The 19,787-nt window shown below is 60.3% G+C and overlaps 1 protein-coding gene across 1 annotated transcript in view; it reads left to right on the forward strand.

Moving 5' to 3' along the window:
* Window positions 1–2,308: 2,308 nt before the first annotated feature.
* The window catches only part of LOC309416168 (aprataxin and PNK-like factor), a gene marked incomplete at both ends in the record, with an annotated part of 51,857 nt that continues 34,378 nt past the window's right edge, over window positions 2,309–19,787 (forward strand). Inside the window, 3 exon segments of the mRNA XM_082015743.1 lie at window positions 2,309–2,462; window positions 2,802–2,863; window positions 3,297–3,355. Coding sequence (XP_081871869.1) covers window positions 2,309–2,462; window positions 2,802–2,863; window positions 3,297–3,355 — 275 coding nt within the window.

Consider the following 19,787-nt stretch of genomic DNA (forward strand, 5'->3'; position numbering starts at 1 on the left):
TTCCCCGTGTCCTCTTTTGCCTCAAGCATTTATTGTCACTGATTTGTCTTCTCCTTGCCTTCTCTCACAGGCCTTGAAGTGACGTCATGGCAGATCACAGAATCACAGAATCGTTAAAATTGGAGAAGAGCTTTAAGATCATCAAGTCCAACCATCAACCCAACACCACTATGCCCACTAAACCATGTCCTGAAGTGCCACGTCAACATGTTTTCTGAACACTTCCAGTGATGGTGACTCCACCACCTCCCTGGGCAGCCTGTTCCTATGTTTAACCATGCTCTCAGTAAAGAAATTTTTCCTAAGTTCTAGTCTAAATCCCCTGGCACAACTTGAGGCCATTTCCTCTTGTCCTATTGCTAGTTACCTGGGAGAAGAAACCAACACCCACCTCACTACAACCTCCTTTCAGGAATGGCATGCACATGCCATTTCAGATGCAGATGCCATTGCAGATGCCACTGCAGATGCAAATACAATTTCAGATGCAGTTGCCCGCGGACATGTTTCTGAAGACGCAGGTGCCATTGCCGACACCATTGCAGATGCAGAGAGCATTACAGACAGCTCTGGAGAAATGACATCTGAAACGGTATCTACATCTCCAAGGGTAGTTGCAATGGTATCTGCATCTGCATCTTGCTACAGGTTACAAAATCTTGGAATAGAAGCTGTTCTGCATAATATCCTTGGCTTCTTTTTCTTTTTTCTTTTTTATTCCACCCCAGGTGAACAAAGCAAAGACGGACAGGGTCTTTGTGCTTGAGGACAGGAGGTGTCATTTTAACTAGAACTTCAGATTGCCCGAGCTTTTTTCCTTTTTGCTTTGCCTTTTTTCAACCAGATACACCCATATGTGGTATATAATGGCTGCTGCATTTCCTATAGGGCCTGCAGGAGGACAGAGGCAGGCGAGGGGGTGCTGGGGTGGAAGGTGACATCGCTGGGGTGTGGTGAGGTCACTAGTGTGGGAGGAAGCGGATTGGTCACTGAGTTGCTCAGTGCCTGCCAGCTGAGAGAGCAGAGAGCTGGCGGGGGGGCAGAGGAGAAGTGGGCTGGGGGGATGGCAAGGGACCAGCAGCGAGGTGACACCTGGGGTGGGGGCTGCTGAGGTCACTTCTGCCGGAGATGCTGATAGGGTAGGAGCAGGCACGTGGCTTGGCTGTTCCTTGTGAGGTCACTCCTGTCTCTGCAGGTGATAGGCCAGCAGCGTGCAAATGGCTTGGAAGTCCCTTGTGAGGTCACTTCTTCCCGAGACCCTGATAGGCCAGGAGGAGGCTGATGGCTGGGTGGGTGTTGGTGAGGTCCCTTCAGCTGGAGCTGCTGCCAGGCCAGCAGCAGGCTGGAGGGGCATTGTTGGGTCTCTCCTCTCCACTGTGGGCCCTGCCTTGCTCCTTCTTCCGCCAGCTTTTATTGCTGAGCACGACATCATATGGTGTGGAATATGTCTTTGGTCTGGTGGGGTCAGCTGTCCCAGCTTGTCCCCTCACAACTTCTTGCCCACCCCCAGCCTACTCGCTGGTGGGTCAGAGCGAGGAACAGAGAAGCCCTTGACGCTGTGCAGGCACTGCTCAGTGACAGCTGACACAGCCATGTTTTATCCGGAGGCTTTTGGTCACAAATCCAAAACACAGCACCATACGGGCTGCTGCTGAAGAAAACTAACTCCATCGCAGCCGAAACCAATGCCGTGAAGCACATCCTACTCCTACCACGAGAGCAACACAAAGCCGACAGTGTTCGGTCACACAGGAGGGGCTGTTTTACCCCAAAGGCTTTCCATCCCACCTCTTGAAACAGCCTGACCACAGCCAACCCCTAAACCCTGCCTGCCCAGATGGGCTCCCAGTAGCAGAGACATGCGGGTGCAGGGGGCAGACGCAATTATTTGGAAAAGGACCAGGGAGAAAGGGGTGACTGTTTCTCAGGACAAGAGGGAAAATCTCTCGCCTCTCTCCCCAGCTGTGCCATCTCCTTGCTGGTGTCATAATGGGCCTCCAAATGACGTGGACTGATGTCACAGGGTGGTGCCCTGCATCCCAGGGAGGTTTCTCCAGCGCCGCGGCAGTGCTGGCACTTCCTGGCGAGGCCTGGGCACTGCTCAGGGGCTCCTCACTGTTGCCCTTTGGAGCTGCTCCACAGCCGGGAGCAGGGCTGGGAGGCAGCGGGGCTGTACTGGGGGACCCTCGACTGACAAGCAGGACCCTTGCTGACAGTCAGAGCAGGGGCACATCGGAGATGTTGAGTTTTGGGCAAGGAGCCGCACAGAGCATCCTCTTCCCCAAGATGAGGGCAAGTGGTAAGCGTGATGGTGGGCTGCTGCACCGTGGCTGTCAGCTTGGAGCTGAGCTACTTGTTCGCCATGCTCCTGCAGCTCTGCACCAAGGCTGAGGGGTTTGGGAGCTCCTTCCTGAGGGGTTGCACTAGGGCTGTCCACTGCCCAAAGCTGCAGCTGCTGTGCTGTGGGGGTGGCTGGACAGGGCTGGGGGCTGTTGTGTGAGAGCGCTGCCTGAGGGTCCCTCTGGGCTCGGGGGACTGTGTGGCTGCCAGAACTGCCAGGTGCTGGTACGGGGCTCCTGTGGGCATGGCTTGGTCCCCTTAAAAGGGGAAACCGTTCAGGGCCAGCTGTCTCTGGGAGTTGGCAGTCTGAAATGGGGGCACAGTCCAGCTCCACAGCCATGGCAGTGTTCTTCTGGGATGTCTGTGTACTTCAGCATCAGTCATCCCCCGGGTAGGGAGCTTGCCGAGCGTCTGTGAGCTGTCTGGTCTGGAGCCTGAGACCTCTTTCCTTTGCTTTGCAGCAGTCGTGGCTATCTGGGGAGCTGTGTCTGATTACATCATGGGACAGCTGAAGGTGGACAAGGTGGGCGGGTGTCCTGGTCCCCCTCACCATGCCGGGGTTCAGTCCTCCTGAGAGGCCTGGGCCCCGAGGAACGATCCCCCCCTGAGCACCACAGCAGCACGCCGAGACCACCTTGTGTGCCCAGAACAGCTTCTGAGAGCCAGTCTGAGAAAGCATCCAGCATGCCCTAGGGCTTCACTCTTCCCTGTGGTCAGAGTGGAGAGACCAAGCAGAGGGACTGGGCATGATGCTGGGTCTGTGCCAAGGACTAAGTCCCAGGGGTATTCCCTGTGCTGGAAATGGCTGGGATCTTCTCTAGCCAAGAGATGTTCGCAAACATTTTGAGGAGGAGAAGTAAAAAAATGGAGAACATGGGTTTTTTCCAAAGCTTTCACTTTTCCTATCTCTAAGGTACTCATTTATCAGCCAGCCGTTTTGTCTTTTCCCTGGGCAGGGTGTCCTGGTTGCAGGACTTGGGACCTTCGCTACCATCCAAGAGCAATTCCACGGCAAGTAAGTGGTGTTTGTGGTTTACAGACCCACCTTCCAGCTGGGCATTGATGAGTTATGGGTGTGGGAGCTTGCGCTCCCCACAGTGATTATCCCTGCTGAGAAGGCCACCCTAAGCTTTCCCCCTCCAGGTCTAGGGGGTCATGGGTTGCGTGCTCCTTGTTCCTTGGAAGGGGCTGGGAGAAGTAGCCAATTGCCACCAAAGGTCAGGGGACAGCTTGAGCTCCCCCAAAACAAATGGCTTCCCAAGAGCTGTTTCTACAAATGACCTTTTCTCTAGAATTTTGTTATGGAACTTGCATGGAAATTGGGCCTGCTGTGGCAGTGACAACGTTCCTCCTCCTTGCAGCCAATGTCAAGATCGAGCTGCAGAACTACAAGCAGCTGTCGTGAGCTGGCACCTCCTAACCGTGGCATGTTGTGGAGAATCATGTGCAAGAGTGTCACCCGAGACTAAGGGGATAGACAGGTTGAAGCATGATGAGGATGTTAAGGAGGAGGAGGGGGAGGAGGAAACATGAGAAGCAGGCAACAGGAGGCAACATGCGTAGGATTTAGCAATAGGAGGCACGAAGAAGAAAAAAGGAGCAGGAGGAGGCAACAGGAAGAAACATGAGGCAACAGGATGACAAGGCAACAGGAGGCCACAAGTAGAGGAAGAGGAGAAGGAGGCGGCAAAAAGAAGCAAGAGGAGGACACAATAAGAGAAGAGTAGCATGCAGGTTAGGACATGGAGATGGACATAAAAAAGGAAAAAGAGAAGGAGAAGGAAGAGGAGGAGGGCGAGGAGAAGGAGGACAATGATGACAACAACAACAACAACGATGAAGACAAGGAAGACAAGGACAAGGAAGAAGAGGACAAGGAGGAGGCAAAAGGAGAAGAGAGGAGCCAAAAGGAAGAAGAGGCGTAGGATGAAACAAATGGCAACAGCAGGTGACAGGGACAGGAGGAGAAACAGAAGGCTATAGGAGTCAAGAGAAGGCAACCAGAGAAGGAGGAGGGGGAGCAGGAGGAAGCAACGGGAAGTAAGAGACAGAGGAGACAATATGACACAAGAGGAAGAGGAGGACCCAAGAGGAAGCAGAAGAGGACAAGAGGTGGAAAGAAAAAGAGGCAAAATGAGGAAGAGCAGGAGACGGGAAGAGGAGGCAATGGGAAGAGGAGAAGGAGACAAGAGGAGGCCAAAGCAGAAAACTGGAGGAGATGGAGAAGGAGGCAAGAGGAAGCAATAAGAGGCAACAGGATGCAAAAGGAGGAGGAAGATGAAGACGAAGGAACATGATGCAACAGTGAGAGAAGAAGGGAAGAGGAAGGGGAGGCAACAGGAAAAACAGAGCAACAGGAGGCAACAGGAGGCAAGAAAAGGAGGAGAAGGCAGAGGGCACGAAGGAGGAAGAGAAGGAGGAGGTAACAGGAGGCAAGAAGAGGAAGAGCAGGAAGACAAGGAGAAGGAAGAGGAGGCAAGAGGAGGAAACCAAAAGGAACAGGAAGAGCAGGCAACAAGAGGAGGAGGAGGCAATAGGATAAGGGGCAAAATGAGTTAACATGACGAGCGTACGGAAACAGGAAACAACAGGAGGAAAATTCGAAAGAAAGCAAAAGGAGGAGAAGAAGAAAAGGGAGGCAATAAGAGGCAAAAAGAGGAAACAGACGGCACCAGCAGAAAAGAGAAGGCATACAAGGTGGAGAAATAGACAAAGGCAACGAGAAGAACCAGGAGGTCAGACAAAGCCGAGGAAGAGAAAACAGGTGGAAACAGGAGGCAAGAGGAGGGAGAGGAGGCAACCGAAGACGACAACAGCAGGAGGAGGAGGAGGTAACAGCAGGACACAGTAAGTGGAGAAGGGATCAGGAAGTAAAAGGACGCAAAAGGAGGTAGCAGGAGAAGAAGAAAGAGGCAGCAGGAGATGGGGGAAAAAAATATAAAAGGACACATAAGGACACAAGGGGTAAAGAAGAAAGAAGAGCAAGGAAGCAGCAGGAGGAAACAGGAACAGGAGGGATATGGAGGCAACAGGAGCAGAAGGACACAGGAGGTAAGAGAAGATAGAGGCAGCAGGAGGCAAAGATGGAAGAAAAACAGGAGGCGAAACAACAACACAGCAGGACCCAGGAGATAAAGGAGGAGGAGGCAACAGCATGCCACACAGGGCAACAGGAGGGACTAGGAGGAAGAGGAGGAAAAGGCAACAAGAGGTAAGAGGAGGCAATAAGAGGGAACTGGACAAAAAGAAGTGTGAGACAAAAGGAGGCAAAAGCGCGTAAGAGGCGCGGGAGGATGATGAAAAGGAGACAATAGGAGAAAACAGGTGACGTCAAGATGAAGAGGAGAAAGCAACAGGATAATAAGAAAAGGAGGAGGACAAGGAACAGGAGAAGATGCCAGGCACTTTCCTCTTAGAGTTCAATAACCGGTGACAAAAGAGAAGGAAGAGAAGCAGGAGTAGGAGAAAGTGTAGGAGGCATAGGGAAGAAGGGACAAAAGGAGAAAACAGAAGGAATAAAAGAGGTTGGCAAGAGGAAGCAACAGGAGGCACCACGAGGCAACAGGCTATGGAAGAAATAGGAGGAGAACAGGCAAGTAGGAAGAAGAGGTGTAAGAGGATTACGATGCAGAGGAGGAGAAACTGCATGAGGACAGGATGTCAACACATAAACACTAGGAGGAACAAGGGGAGGTGGAGGACAAAAAACAGAAGGACAATGCAGAAGAACATTTTCCAGTATTCTGCTGTTCCTCTCTGGTGCCTCCTGTGGTGTCCTGGTCGTCACTCTCCTCTTGGCTATTCTTGCCTCCGGTGGCATCCTCCTCCTCTTGCCTCCCCTCTCCTCCTCCTTGTCCGCCTTCTCTTGCTTCCCGTGACGTTCCTTAGCCAGCTGTTCCCTCCTGCTGCTGCTGCTCTTCCTGCTGCCTGCTGGAGGAGAGGGGAATATGGGGAGGAGGAGGAGGAGGAGGCAAGAGGAAAAAACAGGGAGTAAGAGGAGACAGCAGGAGGAAAGAGGAAGAGGGGAAGGAGGAGGAGGACCTAACAAGGGCCAGGAGGAGGCAGGCGAAGGAGGAGCAGGTGGAGAAGGCAGAGGAGACAAGAGAAGGATGAGCAAGAGGAGGCAACCGGAGGCAGCAGAAGGCAACAGTTGATGAGAGGAGGCCTGCGAGCTGCAGAAGAGGAGGCGACCGGAGGGAACGGGAGCCAACAGGAGGCAAGAGAAGGTTTAGGAAGGTAGGGAGGAAGAGGAGGCAAAAGACAACAGCAGGTAGGAGGAGGAGAGCAGGAGGAGCAGCCACAGAAGGAAACCGGAGGCCAGAAGAGGAGTAAAAGATGGAGAAGGAGGCGGAGAAGGAGGCAAGAGAAGGCAGGAGATCAAAGAGGACGCAAGAGGAGGACAGAGCAGGACAGAACACGTAAAGAATGACTAGTCCCAAGGAGGCAACCGGAAGAGAAAGAGCATGAGGCCACAAGATGCCCGGGGAGACAAGAGGAGGCAAAAGCAGGAGGAGGAGAAGGCCACAGGGTAACAGGAGAAGGAGGAGGTGCCAGACACATTAGGCAATAGGGTTCAAGAAGAGGTGACAGAAGAGAAGGAGGAGAAGCATGAGTAGGAGTCGGTGGAGGAGCCATAGGGAACAAGGGGCCGAAGGAGGCAACGGAAGGAGTAGAAGGAATTAGCAGGAGGAAGCAATGGGAGACGATGGGAGGCTACCTAAGGAAGAGGAGGGGGAGAGGCGGTTAGGGAGAAGAAGAGGTGTAAGTGGAGGAGGATGGAGAGGAGGAGAATCTGCAGGAGGAGGGAGCAGCCAAAAAGGAACAGGAGAAGGAGCAAGGGGAGGAGGAGGAATGGAAAGAGGAGGAGGATGACGAAGAGCAGGAGGCTACGCGGTACAAAGATGTGCAGGAACAAAAAGGGAGAAAAAGCAGAAAAAGGGGAGGATGAGCAGAGGCGGTGGAGTCTAGAGGAGGAAGCAGGAGGCGACAGGCTGAGGGAGGAGGCAAGTGGAGGCAAGAGCAGGCAAGAGCAGGCCAAAGGAAACGAAAGAGACATCCTCCTCCTTCCCGGGCCTCTTGGTGACAGCTCTTGCCTCCTCCTCCACTTGCTCCAGTGCTCTGCTCTTGCCTCCGCAGGCCTCCTCCTTCCTTCTCCTTTTCCCCTTGCTCCTCCGTTGCTTGCCATTGCTTCCTTTCTTCTCCTCTTCCACCCGCCGCCTTTTTTCTTCGGTCTCCTCCTCCCCTTGCCACCTCTTGCCTCCTCCTTCTCTGCTTGACTGCTCCGCCTCCTCCTCCTTTCGCGTCTTCCTCCTGTCGCCACTTGTTGCTTTGGCCTCCTTTGGCCTCCTCTTGCCTCCTCCGCCTCTTGCCTCATAGTGTCGCAGCCTTCTCTCACCTTCGGAGACTTTCATCGCTTCGCGCCTGTGGAGCCTTTTGCCGCGTCGGCCGCCTCGTTTTGGAGTCCTTTGCCGCATTGGCCGCATCGTTTTGGAGCCTTTGGCCGCACCGACGGCCTCCGTTTCGGAGGGTTTGGCCGCGCCGCCTGCCTCCTTTTGGAGCCTTTGGCCGTGTCGACCGCCTCCTTTCGGACCCTTTGACCCTGTCGACCGCCTCCTTTCGGAGCCTTTGGCCGCGCCGACCCCCTCCTTTTGGAGCCTTTGGCCGTGCCTACCGCCTCTTTTTGGAGCCTTTGGCCGCGTCGACCGCCTCCTTTTGGAGCCTTTGGCCGCGCCGCCCGCCTCTTTTTGGAGGCTTTGGCCCCATCGATCGCCACTTTCGGAGGCTTTGGCCCCGTCGATCGCCACTTTCGGAGCCTTTGGCCCCTTCGACCGTCTGCTTTCGGAGCCTATGGCCCCGTCGACTGCTTCCTTTCTTCCTAAGGAGTCGTTTGTCATGTTGCCCCGCTGTTTTCGGATCCTTTCGTCTCTTCACGCCTGAGGAGCCTTTCGCTGCGTCGCCCCCGAGGAGCCTTTGGCTGCGTCGCCCGCGTCCTTTCGGAGCCTTTGGCCGCGTTGCCTGCCTCCTTTCGGAGCCTTTCGTCACGTCGCGCCCCAGGAGCCTCTCGCAGTATCGCGACTGAGGAGCCTCTCGCCGTATCACCCCCGAGGAGCCTCTCGCCTCCTGTCCCCCGAGGAGTCTTTGGCGGCGTCGCCCGCGTCATTTCGGAGCCTTTGGCCGCGTTGTCTGCCTCCTTTCGGAGACTTTCATCACTTCGCCCCTGTGGAGCCTCTCGCCACGTCGCGCCCCAGGAGCCTCTCGCAGCATCAGCCCTGAGGAGCCTCTCGCCGCGTCGCCCCCGTCCTTTCGGAGCCTTTGGCTGCGTCGCCCGCGTCCTTTCGGAGCCTTTGGCCGCGTTGCCTGCCTCCTTTCGGAGCCTATCGTCACGTCGCGCCCCAGGAGCCTCTCGCAGTATCGCCACTGAGGAGCCTCTCGCCGCGTAGACCCCGAGGAGCCTGTCACCCCGTGGCCCCCAAGGAGCCTTTTGCCGCATCGCCCGCCTGCCTTCGGAGCCTTTTGCCGCGTCGGCCGCCTCGTTTTGGAGTCCTTTGCCACGTCGGCCGTCTCATTTTGAAGCCTTTGGCCGCGTCGACCGCCTCTGTTTTGGAGCCCTTAGCCGCGCCGACCGCCTCCTTTCGGAGCCTCTCGCCGCGTCGCGCCCCAGGAGCCTCTCACCACGTCGTGCCCCAGCTGCCTCTTGCAGCATCGCCACCGTGGAGCCTCTCATCGCGTGGCCCCCGCGGAGCCTCTCATTGCGCGGCCCCCGAGGAGCCTCTCGCCGCGTGGCCCCCGAGGAGCCTTTTCCCGCGTCGCCCGCCCGCTTTCAGAGCAATTTCCCGCCTCGCCCGCCCGCTATCGGAGCGTTTTCCCGTGTCGCCCGCCTCTTTTCGGAGCCTTTGGCCGCGCCGCCCGCCTTCGTTCGGAGCCTTTGGCCGCGTCGACCACCTCCTTTTGGAGCCTTTGGCCGCGTCGACCACCTTGTTTCGGAGGCTTTGGCCGCGCCGCCTGCCTCCTTTTGGAGCCTTTGGCCGTGTCGACCGCCTCCTTTCGGACCCTTTGACCCTGTCGACCGCCTCCTTTCGGAGTCTTTGGCCGCGCCGACCCCCTCCTTTTGGAGCCTTTGGCCGTGCCTACCGCCTCTTTTTGGAGCCTTTGGCCGCGTCGACCGCCTCCATTTGGAGCCTTTGGCCGCACCGCCCGCCTCTTTTTGGAGGCTTTGGCCCCATCGATCGCCACTTTCGGAGGCTTTGGCCCTGTCGATCGCCACTTTCGGAGCCTTTGGCCCCTTCGACCGTCTGCTTTCGGAGCCTATGGCCCCGTCGACTGCTTCCTTTCTTCCTAAGGAGTCGTTTGTCATGTTGCCCGGCTGTTTTCGGATCCTTTCGTCTCTTCACGCCTGAGGAGCCTTTCGCTGCGTCGCTCCCGAGGAGCCTTTGGCTGCGTCGCCCGCGTCCTTTCGGAGCCTTTGGCCGCGTTGCCTGCCTCCTTTCGGAGCCTTTCATCACGGCGCCCCCAAGGAGCCTCTCTCTGCATCACCCCCGAGGAGCCTCTCGCGGCCTGTCCCCCGAGGAGGCTTTGGCGGCGTCACCCGTGTCATTTCGGAGCCTTTGGCCGCGTTTGCCTGCCTCCTTTCGGAGCCTTTCATTGCTTCGCGCCTGTGGAGCCTCTCGCCACGTCGCGCCCCAGGAGCCTCTCGCAGCATCGCCATCGAGGAGCCTCTCACCGCGTGGCTCCCGAGGAGCCTTTTCCCGCGTCACCCGCCCGCTTCCGGAGCATTTTTCCGCCTCGCCCGCCCGCTTTCGGTGCGTTTTCCCGTGTCGCCCGCCTCGTTTTGGAGCCTTTGGCCGCGCCGCCCGACTCCTTTCGCAGACTTTGGCCGTGCCGCCCACCTCCTTTCGGAGCCTTTGGCCGCGCCGACCGCCTCCTTTTGGAGCCTTTGGCCACGCCGCCCGCCTCCTTTCGGAGTCTTTGGCCCTGTCGACCGCCTCCTTTTCGGAGCCTTTGGCCGCGCCGACCGCCTCCTTTTTGAGCCTTTGGCCGCGTCGACCGCCTCCTTTCGGAGCCTTTGGCCGCGTCGACCGCCTCCTTTCGGAGCCTTTGGCCCCGTCGACCGCCTCCTTTCGGAGCCTTTGGCCCCGTCGACCGCCTCCTTTTCGGAGCCTTTGGCCGCGCCGCCCGAATCGTTTCGGAGCCATTGGCCGCGTCGCCTGCCTCCTTTTCGGAGCCTTTGGCCGTGCCGCCCGCCTCCTTTTGGAGATTTTTCCCACAGTGCCCGCCTCCTTTTCGCAGCCTTGGCCGTGTAGCCCGCCTCCTTTCGGAGATTTTTCCTGCACCGCCCGCCTCCTTTCTTCCTGAGAAGTCATTTGTCACGTTGCCCTGTTGTTTTCGGATCCTTTCGTCTCTTCACGCCTGAGGAGCGTCGCGCTGCGTTGCCCTCGAGGAGCCTTTGGCTGCGTCGCCCGCGTCCTTTCGGAGCCTTTGGCCGCGTTGCCTGCCTCCTTTCGGAGCGTTTCGTCACGTCGCGCCCCAGGAGCCTCTCGCACTATCGCCACTGAGGAGTCTCTCACCGCGTAGACCCCGAGGAGCCTGTCGCGCCGTGGCCCCCGAGGAGCCTTTTGCCGCGTCGTCCGCCTCGTTTCGGAGTCCTTTGCCGCGTCGGCCACCTCGTTTTGGAGCCTTTGGCCGCGCCGACCACCTCCGTTTTGGAACCTTTGGCCGCGTCGACCGCCTCCTTTCGAAGCCTTTGGCCCCGCGGACCGCCTCCTTTTCGGATCCTTTGGCCGCGCCGCCCGCCTCCTTTCGGAGCCTATGGCCCCTTCGATCGCCTCCTTTCGGAGCTTTTGGCACCGTTGACTGCCTCCATTCTTCCTGAGAAGTCGTTTGTCACGTTCCCCGGCTGTTTTCGGATCCTTTCTTCTCTTCACGCCCGACGAGACTCTCGCCGCGTCGCCCCCGAGGAGTCTTTGGCCGCAACGCCCGCCTCGTTTCGGAGCCTTTGGCTGCGCCACCCGCCTCGTTTTGGAGTCTTTGGCCGCGCTGCCCGCCTCCTTTTGGAGCCTTTGGCCGCGTCGACCGCCTCCTTTTGGAGCCTTTGGCCCCGTCGACCGCCTCCTTTCAGAGCCTTTGGCCCCATTGACCGCCGCTTTTCTTCCTGAGGAGTCGTTTATCACGTCCCCCGGCTGTTTTCGGATGCTTTCGTCGCTTCACGCCCGAGGAGCCTCTTACTGCGTTGCCCCCGAGGAGCCTCTCGCCGCGTGTCCCCCGAGGAGGCTTTGGCGGCGTCGCCCGCGTCATTTCGGAGCCTTTGGCCGCGTTGCCTGCCTCCTTTCGGAGCCTTTCATTGCTTCGCGCCTGTGGAGCCTCTCGCCACGTCGCGCCCCAGGAGCCTCTCGCAGCATCGCCATCGAGGAGCCTCTCACCGCGTGGCTCCCGAGGAGCCTTTTCCCGCGTCGCCCGCCCGCTTCTGGAGCGTTTTTCCACCTCGCCCTCCCGCTTTCGGTGCATTTTCCCGTGTCGCCCGCCTCGTTTCGGAGCCTTTGGCCACGTCGCCCGCCTCCTTTTGGAGCCTTTGGCCCCGTCGCCCGCCTCCTTTCGGAGTCTTTGGCCTTGTCGACCGCCTCCTTTTCGGAGCCTTTGGCCGCGCCGCCCGACTCCTTTCGCAGCCTTTGGCCGCGTCGCCCGCCTCGTTTCGCAGCCTTTGGCCGCGTCGCCCGCATCCTTTCGGAGCCTTTGGCCATGCCGCCCGCCTCCTTTCGGAGCCTTTGGCCACGCCGACCGCCTCCTTTCGGAACCTTTGGCCGCGCCGCCCGCCTCCTTTCGGAGCCTTTGGCCCCGTCGACCGTCTCCTTTCGGAGCCTATGGCCCCGTCGACTGCCTCCTTTCGGAGCCTTTGGCACCGTCGACTGCCTCCTTTCTTGCTCAGGAGTCGTTTGTGATGTTGCCCGGCTGTTTTTGGATCCTTTCGTCTCGTCACGCCCGAGGAGCCTCTTGCCGTATCGCCCCCGAGGAGCCTTTGGCTGCGTCGCCCGCGTCCTTTCGGAGCCTTTGGCCGCGTTGTCTTCCTCCTTTCGGAGCCTCTCGCCGCGTCGCGCCCCAGGAGCCTCTCGCCATGTCGCGCCCCAGCTGCCTCTCGCAGCATCGCCACCGAGGAGCCTCTCATCGCGTGGCCCCCGAGGAGCCTTTTGCCGCGCCGACCGCCTCCTTTCGGAGCATTTTCTTGTGTCGCCCGCCTCCTTTTCGGAGCCTTTGGCCCCGTCGACCGCCTCCTTTCGGAGCCTATGGCCCCGTCGACCGTCTCCTTTTGGAGCCTATGGCCCCGTCGACCGCCTCCTTTCGGAGCCTTTGGCCGCGTCGACCGCCTCCTTTTGGAGCCTTTGGCCGCGCCGCCTGCCTCCTTTTGGAGCCTTTGGCCGTGTTGACCGCCTCCTTTCGGACCCTTTGACCCTCTCGACCGCCTCCTTTCGGAGCCGTTTGCCGCCTCGCCCGCATCCTTTTGGAGCCTTTGGCCACGTCGACCACCTCCTTTTGGAGCCTTTGGCCCTGTCGACGGCCTCCTTTCGGAGCCTTTGGCCACATCGACCACCTTCTTTCGGAGCCTTTGACCCTGTCGACCGTCTCCTTTCGGAGCCTATGGCCCCGTCGACCGCCTTCTTTCGGAGCCTTTGGCACCGTCGACTGCTTCCTTTCTTGCTCAGGAGTCGTTTGTCACGTTGCCCGGCTGTTTTCGGATGCTTTCGTCGCTTCACGCCCGAGGAGCCTCTCGCCGCGTCGCCCCCGAGGAGCCTTTGGCTGCGTCTCCCGCTTCCTTTTGGAGCCTTTGGCCGCGTTGCCTGCCTCCTTTCGGAGACTCTCGCCGCGTCGCGCCCCAGGAGCCTCTCGCCATGTCGCGCCCCAGCTGCCTCTCGCAGCATCGCCACCGAGGAGCCTCTCATCGCGTGGCCCCCGAGGAGCCTTTTCCCGCCTCGCCCGCCCGCTTTCGGAGTGTTTTCCTCTGTCGCCCGCCTCCTTTTCGGAGTCTTTGGCCGCAACGCCCGCCTCGTTTCGGAGCCTTTTGCCGCGTCGCCCGCCTCCTTTTTGGAGCCTTTGGCCGCGTCGCCCGCCTCCTTTTCGGAGCCTTTTGCGGTGCTGCCCGCCTCCTTTCGGAGCCTATGGCCCCGTCAACGGCCTCCTTTCGGAGCCTATGGCCCCGTCGACCGCCTCCTTTCGGAGCCTTTGGCACCGTCGACTGCCTCCTTTCTTCCTGAGAAGTCGTTTGTCATGTTGCCCGGCTGTTGTCGGATCCTTTCGTCTCTTCACGCCCGAGGAGCCTCTCGCCGCGTCGCCCCCGAGGAGCCTTTGGCCGAGTCGCCCGCGTCCTTTCGCAGCCTTTGGCCCCGTCGACTGCCTACTTTCGGAGTCTTTGGCCCTGTTGACCACCGCTTTTCTTCCTCAGGAGTCGTTTGTCACGTCGCCCGGCTTTTTTCGGATCCTTTCGTCGCTTCACGCCCGAGGAGCCTCTCACTGCGTTGCCCCCGAGGAGCCTCTCGCTGCGTGTCCCCCGAGGAGCCTCTTGCCGCGTGTCCCCCGAGGAGCCTTTGGCCGCGTCGCCCGCCTCCTTTCGCAGCCTTTGGCCGCGCCGCCCGCCTCCTTTCGGAGCCTTTGTCCGCACTGACCACCTCCTTTTGGATCCTTTGTCCCCGTGGTCCGCCTCCATTCAGAGCGTTTGGCCCCGTCGACCGCCTCCTTTTGTAGCCTTTGGTCCCGTCGACCACCTCCTTTCGGAGCATTTGGACGCGCCGCCCGCCTCGTTTCGGAGTCTATGGCCCCGTCGACCGCCTCCTTTTCGGAGCCTTTGGCACCGTCTACTGCCTCCTTTCTTCCTGAGGAGTCGTTTGTCACGTTGCCCGGCTGTTTTCGGATCCTTTCCTCTCTTCACGCCCGAGGGGCCTCTCGCCGCGTCGCCCCCGAGGAGTCTTTGGCCGCACCGCCCGCCTCGTTTCGGAGCCTTTGGCTGCGCCACCCGCCTCGTTTCGGAGTCTTTGGCTGCGCCGTCCGCCTCCTTTCGGAGCCTTTGGCTGCGTCACCCCCCTCATTTCGGAGCCTTTGGCCGCGTCGACCGCCTCTTTTCGGAGCCTTTGGCCGCGTCGACCGCCTCCTTTCAGAGCCTTTGGCCCTGTTGACCGCCTCTTTTCGGAGCCTTTGGCCCTGTTGACCGCCTGCTTTCAGAGCATTTGGCCCCGTCCACCGCCTCCTTTCTTCCTGAGGAGTCTTTTGTCACGTTGCCCGGCTGTTTTCGGATCCTTTCGTCTCTTCACGTCCGCGGAGCCTCTCACCGCATCTCCCCTGTCCTTTCGGAGCCTATGGCCCCGTCGACCGCCTCCTTTCGGAGCCTTTGGCACCGTTGACTGCGTCCTTTCGAAGCCTTTGGCCGTGTTGCCTGCCTCCTTTCGGAGCCTTTCGTCGCGTTGCGCCCCAGGAGCCTTTCGCCGCGTTGCGCCTCAGGAGCCTCTCGCAGTATCGCCACTGAGAAGCCTCTCACCGCGTAGACCCCGAGGAGCCTGTCGCCCCGTGGCCTCCGAGGAGCCTTTTGGCGTGTCGCCTGCCTGCCTTTGGAGCCTTTGGCACTGTCGACCGCCTCCTTTTGGAGCCTTTGGCCCCGTCGACCGCCTCCTTTTGGAGCCTTTGGCCCTGTCGACCGCCTCCTTTCGGAGCCTTTGGCCCCGTCGACCGCCTCCTTTCGGAGCCTTTGGCCGCGTCGACCGCCTCCTTTTGGAGCCTTTGGCCGCGCCGCCTGCCTCCTTTTGGAGCCTTTGGCCGTGTTGACCGCCTCCTTTCGGACCCTTTGACCCTCTCGACCGCCTCCTTTCGGAGCCGTTTGCCGCCTCGCCCGCATCCTTTTGGAGCCTTTGGCCACGTCGACCACCTCCTTTTGGAGCCTTTGGCCCTGTCGACGGCCTCCTTTCGGAGCCTTTGGCCCCATCGACCACCTTCTTTCGGAGCCTTTGACCCTGTCGACCGTCTCCTTTCGGAGCCTATGGCCCCGTCGACCGCCTTCTTTCGGAGCCTTTGGCACCGTCGACTGCTTCCTTTCTTGCTCAGGAGTCGTTTGTCACGTTGCCCGGCTGTTTTCAGATGCTTTCGTCGCTTCACGCCCGAGGAGCCTCTCGCCGCGTCGCCCCCGAGGAGCCTTTGGCTGCGTCTCCCGCTTCCTTTTGGAGCCTTTGGCCGCGTTGCCTGCCTCCTTTCGGAGACTCTCGCCGCGTCGCGCCCCAGGAGCCTCTCGCCATGTCGCGCCCCAGCTGCCTCTCGCAGCATCGCCACCGAGGAGCCTCTCATCGCGTGGCCCCCGAGGAGCCTTTTCCCGCCTCGCCCGCCCGCTTTCGGAGTGTTTTCCTGTGTCGCCCGCCTCCTTTTCGGAGTCTTTGGCCGCAACGCCCGCCTCGTTTCGGAGCCTTTTGCCGCGTCGCCCGCCTCCTTTTTGGAGCCTTTGGCCGCGTCGCCCGCCTCCTTTTCGGAGCCTTTTGCAGTGCTGCCCGCCTCCTTTCGGAGCCTATGGCCCCGTCAACGGCCTCCTTTCGGAGCCTATGGCCCCGTCGACCGCCTCCTTTCGGAGCCTTTGGCACCGTCGACTGCCTCCTTTCTTCCTGAGAAGTCGTTTGTCATGTTGCCCGGCTGTTGTCGGATCCTTTCGTCTCTTCACGCCCGAGGAGCCTCTCGCCGCGTCGCCCCCGAGGAGCCTTTGGCCGAGTCGCCCGCGTCCTTTCGCAGCCTTTGGCCCCGTCGACTGCCTACTTTCGGAGTCTTTGGCCCTGTTGACCACCGCTTTTCTTCCTCAGGAGTCGTTTGTCACGTCGCCCGGCTTTTTTCGGATCCTTTCGTCGCTTCACGCCCGAGGAGCCTCTCACTGCGTTGCCCCCGAGGAGCCTCTCGCTGCGTGTCCCCCGAGGAGCCTCTTGCCGCGTGTCCCCCGAGGAGCCTTTGGCCGCGTCGCCCGCCTCCTTTCGCAGCCTTTGGCCGCGCCGCCCGCCTCCTTTCGGAGCCTTTGTCCGCACTGACCACCTCCTTTTGGATCCTTTGTCCCCGTGGTCCGCCTCCATTCAGAGCGTTTGGCCCCGTCGACCGCCTCCTTTTGTAGCCTTTGGTCCCGTCGACCACCTCCTTTCGGAGCATTTGGATGCGCCGCCCGCCTCGTTTCGGAGTCTATGGCCCCGTCGACCGCCTCCTTTTCGGAGCCTTTGGCACCGTCTACTGCCTCCTTTCTTCCTGAGGAGTCGTTTGTCACGTTGCCCGGCTGTTTTCGGATCCTTTCCTCTCTTCACGCCCGAGGGGCCTCTCGCCGCGTCGCCCCCGAGGAGTCTTTGGCCGCACCGCCCGCCTCGTTTCGGAGCCTTTGGCTGCGCCACCCGCCTCGTTTCGGAGTCTTTGGCTGCGCCGTCCGCCTCCTTTCGGAGCCTTTGACTGCGTCACCCCCCTCATTTCGGAGCCTTTGGCCGCGTCGACCGCCTCTTTTCGGAGCCTTTGGCCCTGTTGACCGCCTCTTTTCGGAGCCTTTGGCCCTGTTGACCGCCTGCTTTCAGAGCATTTGGCCCCGTCCACCGCCTCCTTTCTTCCTGAGGAGTCTTTTGTCACGTTGCCCGGCTGTTTTCGGATCCTTTCGTCTCTTCACGTCCGCGGAGCCTCTCACCGCATCTCCCCTGTCCTTTCGGAGCCTATGGCCCCGTCGACCGCCTCCTTTCGGAGCCTTTGGCACCGTCGACTGCGTCCTTTCGAAGCCTTTGGCCGTGTTGCCTGCCTCCTTTCGGAGCCTTTCGTCGCGTTGCGCCCCAGGAGCCTTTCGCCGCGTTGCGCCTCAGGAGCCTCTCGCAGTATCGCCACTGAGAAGCCTCTCACCGCGTAGACCCCGAGGAGCCTGTCGCCCCGTGGCCTCCGAGGAGCCTTTTGGCGTGTCGCCTGCCTGCCTTTGGAGCCTTTGGCACTGTCGACCGCCTCCTTTTGGAGCCTTTGGCCCCGTCGACCGCCTCCTTTTGGAGCCTTTGGCCCTGTCGACCGCCTCCTTTCGGAGCCTTTGGCCCCGTCGACCGCCTCCTTTCGGAGCCTTTGGCCGCGTCGACCGCCTCCTTTTGGAGCCTTTGGCCGCGCCGCCTGCCTCCTTTTGGAGCCTTTGGCCGTGTTGACCGCCTCCTTTCGGACCCTTTGACCCTCTCGACCGCCTCCTTTCGGAGCCGTTTGCCGCCTCGCCCGCATCCTTTTGGAGCCTTTGGCCACGTCGACCACCTCCTTTTGGAGCCTTTGGCCCTGTCGACGGCCTCCTTTCGGAGCCTTTGGCCCCATCGACCACCTTCTTTCGGAGCCTTTGACCCTGTCGACCGTCTCCTTTCGGAGCCTATGGCCCCGTCGACCGCCTTCTTTCGGAGCCTTTGGCACCGTCGACTGCTTCCTTTCTTGCTCAGGAGTCGTTTGTCACGTTGCCCGGCTGTTTTCAGATGCTTTCGTCGCTTCACGCCCGAGGAGCCTCTCGCCGCGTCGCCCCCGAGGAGCCTTTGGCTGCGTCTCCCGCTTCCTTTTGGAGCCTTTGGCCGCGTTGCCTGCCTCCTTTCGGAGACTCTCGCCGCGTCGCGCCCCAGGAGCCTCTCGCCATGTCGCGCCCCAGCTGCCTCTCGCAGCATCGCCACCGAGGAGCCTCTCATCGCGTGGCCCCCGAGGAGCCTTTTCCCGCCTCGCCCGCCCGCTTTCGGAGTGTTTTCCTGTGTCGCCCGCCTCCTTTTCGGAGTCTTTGGCCGCAACGCCCGCCTCGTTTCGGAGCCTTTTGCCGCGTCGCCCGCCTCCTTTTTGGAGCCTTTGGCCGCGTCGCCCGCCTCCTTTTCGGAGCCTTTTGCAGTGCTGCCCGCCTCCTTTCGGAGCCTATGGCCCCGTCAACGGCCTCCTTTCGGAGCCTATGGCCCCGTCGACCGCCTCCTTTCGGAGCCTTTGGCACCGTCGACTGCCTCCTTTCTTCCTGAGAAGTCGTTTGTCATGTTGCCCGGCTGTTGTCGGATCCTTTCGTCTCTTCACGCCCGAGGAGCCTCTCGCCGCGTCGCCCCCGAGGAGCCTTTGGCCGAGTCGCCCGCGTCCTTTCGCAGCCTTTGGCCCCGTCGACTGCCTACTTTCGGAGTCTTTGGCCCTGTTGACCACCGCTTTTCTTCCTCAGGAGTCGTTTGTCACGTCGCCCGGCTTTTTTCGGATCCTTTCGTCGCTTCACGCCCGAGGAGCCTCTCACTGCGTTGCCCCCGAGGAGCCTCTCGCTGCGTGTCCCCCGAGGAGCCTCTTGCCGCGTGTCCCCCGAGGAGCCTTTGGCCGCGTCGCCCGCCTCCTTTCGCAGCCTTTGGCCGCGCCGCCCGCCTCCTTTCGGAGCCTTTGTCCGCACTGACCACCTCCTTTTGGATCCTTTGTCCCCGTGGTCCGCCTCCATTCAGAGCGTTTGGCCCCGTCGACCGCCTCCTTTTGTAGCCTTTGGTCCCGTCGACCACCTCCTTTCGGAGCATTTGGATGCGCCGCCCGCCTCGTTTCGGAGTCTATGGCCCCGTCGACCGCCTCCTTTTCGGAGCCTTTGGCACCGTCTACTGCCTCCTTTCTTCCTGAGGAGTCGTTTGTCACGTTGCCCGGCTGTTTTCGGATCCTTTCCTCTCTTCACGCCCGAGGGGCCTCTCGCCGCGTCGCCCCCGAGGAGTCTTTGGCCGCACCGCCCGCCTCGTTTCGGAGCCTTTGGCTGCGCCACCCGCCTCGTTTCGGAGTCTTTGGCTGCGCCGTCCGCCTCCTTTCGGAGCCTTTGGCTGCGTCACCCCCCTCATTTCGGAGCCTTTGGCCGCGTCGACCGCCTCTTTTCGGAGCCTTTGGCCCTGTTGACCGCCTCTTTTCGGAGCCTTTGGCCCTGTTGACCGCCTGCTTTCAGAGCATTTGGCCCCGTCCACCGCCTCCTTTCTTCCTGAGGAGTCTTTTGTCACGTTGCCCGGCTGTTTTCGGATCCTTTCGTCTCTTCACGTCCGCGGAGCCTCTCACCGCATCTCCCCTGTCCTTTCGGAGCCTATGGCCCCGTCGACCGCCTCCTTTCGGAGCCTTTGGCACCGTCGACTGCGTCCTTTCGAAGCCTTTGGCCGTGTTGCCTGCCTCCTTTCGGAGCCTTTCGTCGCGTTGCGCCCCAGGAGCCTTTCGCCGCGTTGCGCCTCAGGAGCCTCTCGCAGTATCGCCACTGAGAAGCCTCTCACCGCGTAGACCCCGAGGAGCCTGTCGCCCCGTGGCCTCCGAGGAGCCTTTTGGCGTGTCGCCTGCCTGCCTTTGGAGCCTTTGGCACTGTCGACCGCCTCCTTTTGGAGCCTTTGGCCCTGTCGACCGCCTCCTTTTGGAGCCTTTGGCCCCGTCGACCGCCTCCTTTCGGAGCCTTTGGCCATGTCGTCTGCCTCCTTTTCGGAGCCTTTTTTCCCACGCCGCCCGCCTCC

This window comes from Phaethon aethereus (assembly GCF_964289735.1).
Source record: "Phaethon aethereus genome assembly, contig: HAP1_SCAFFOLD_220, whole genome shotgun sequence".
Classification (NCBI taxonomy): domain Eukaryota; kingdom Metazoa; phylum Chordata; class Aves; order Phaethontiformes; family Phaethontidae; genus Phaethon; species Phaethon aethereus.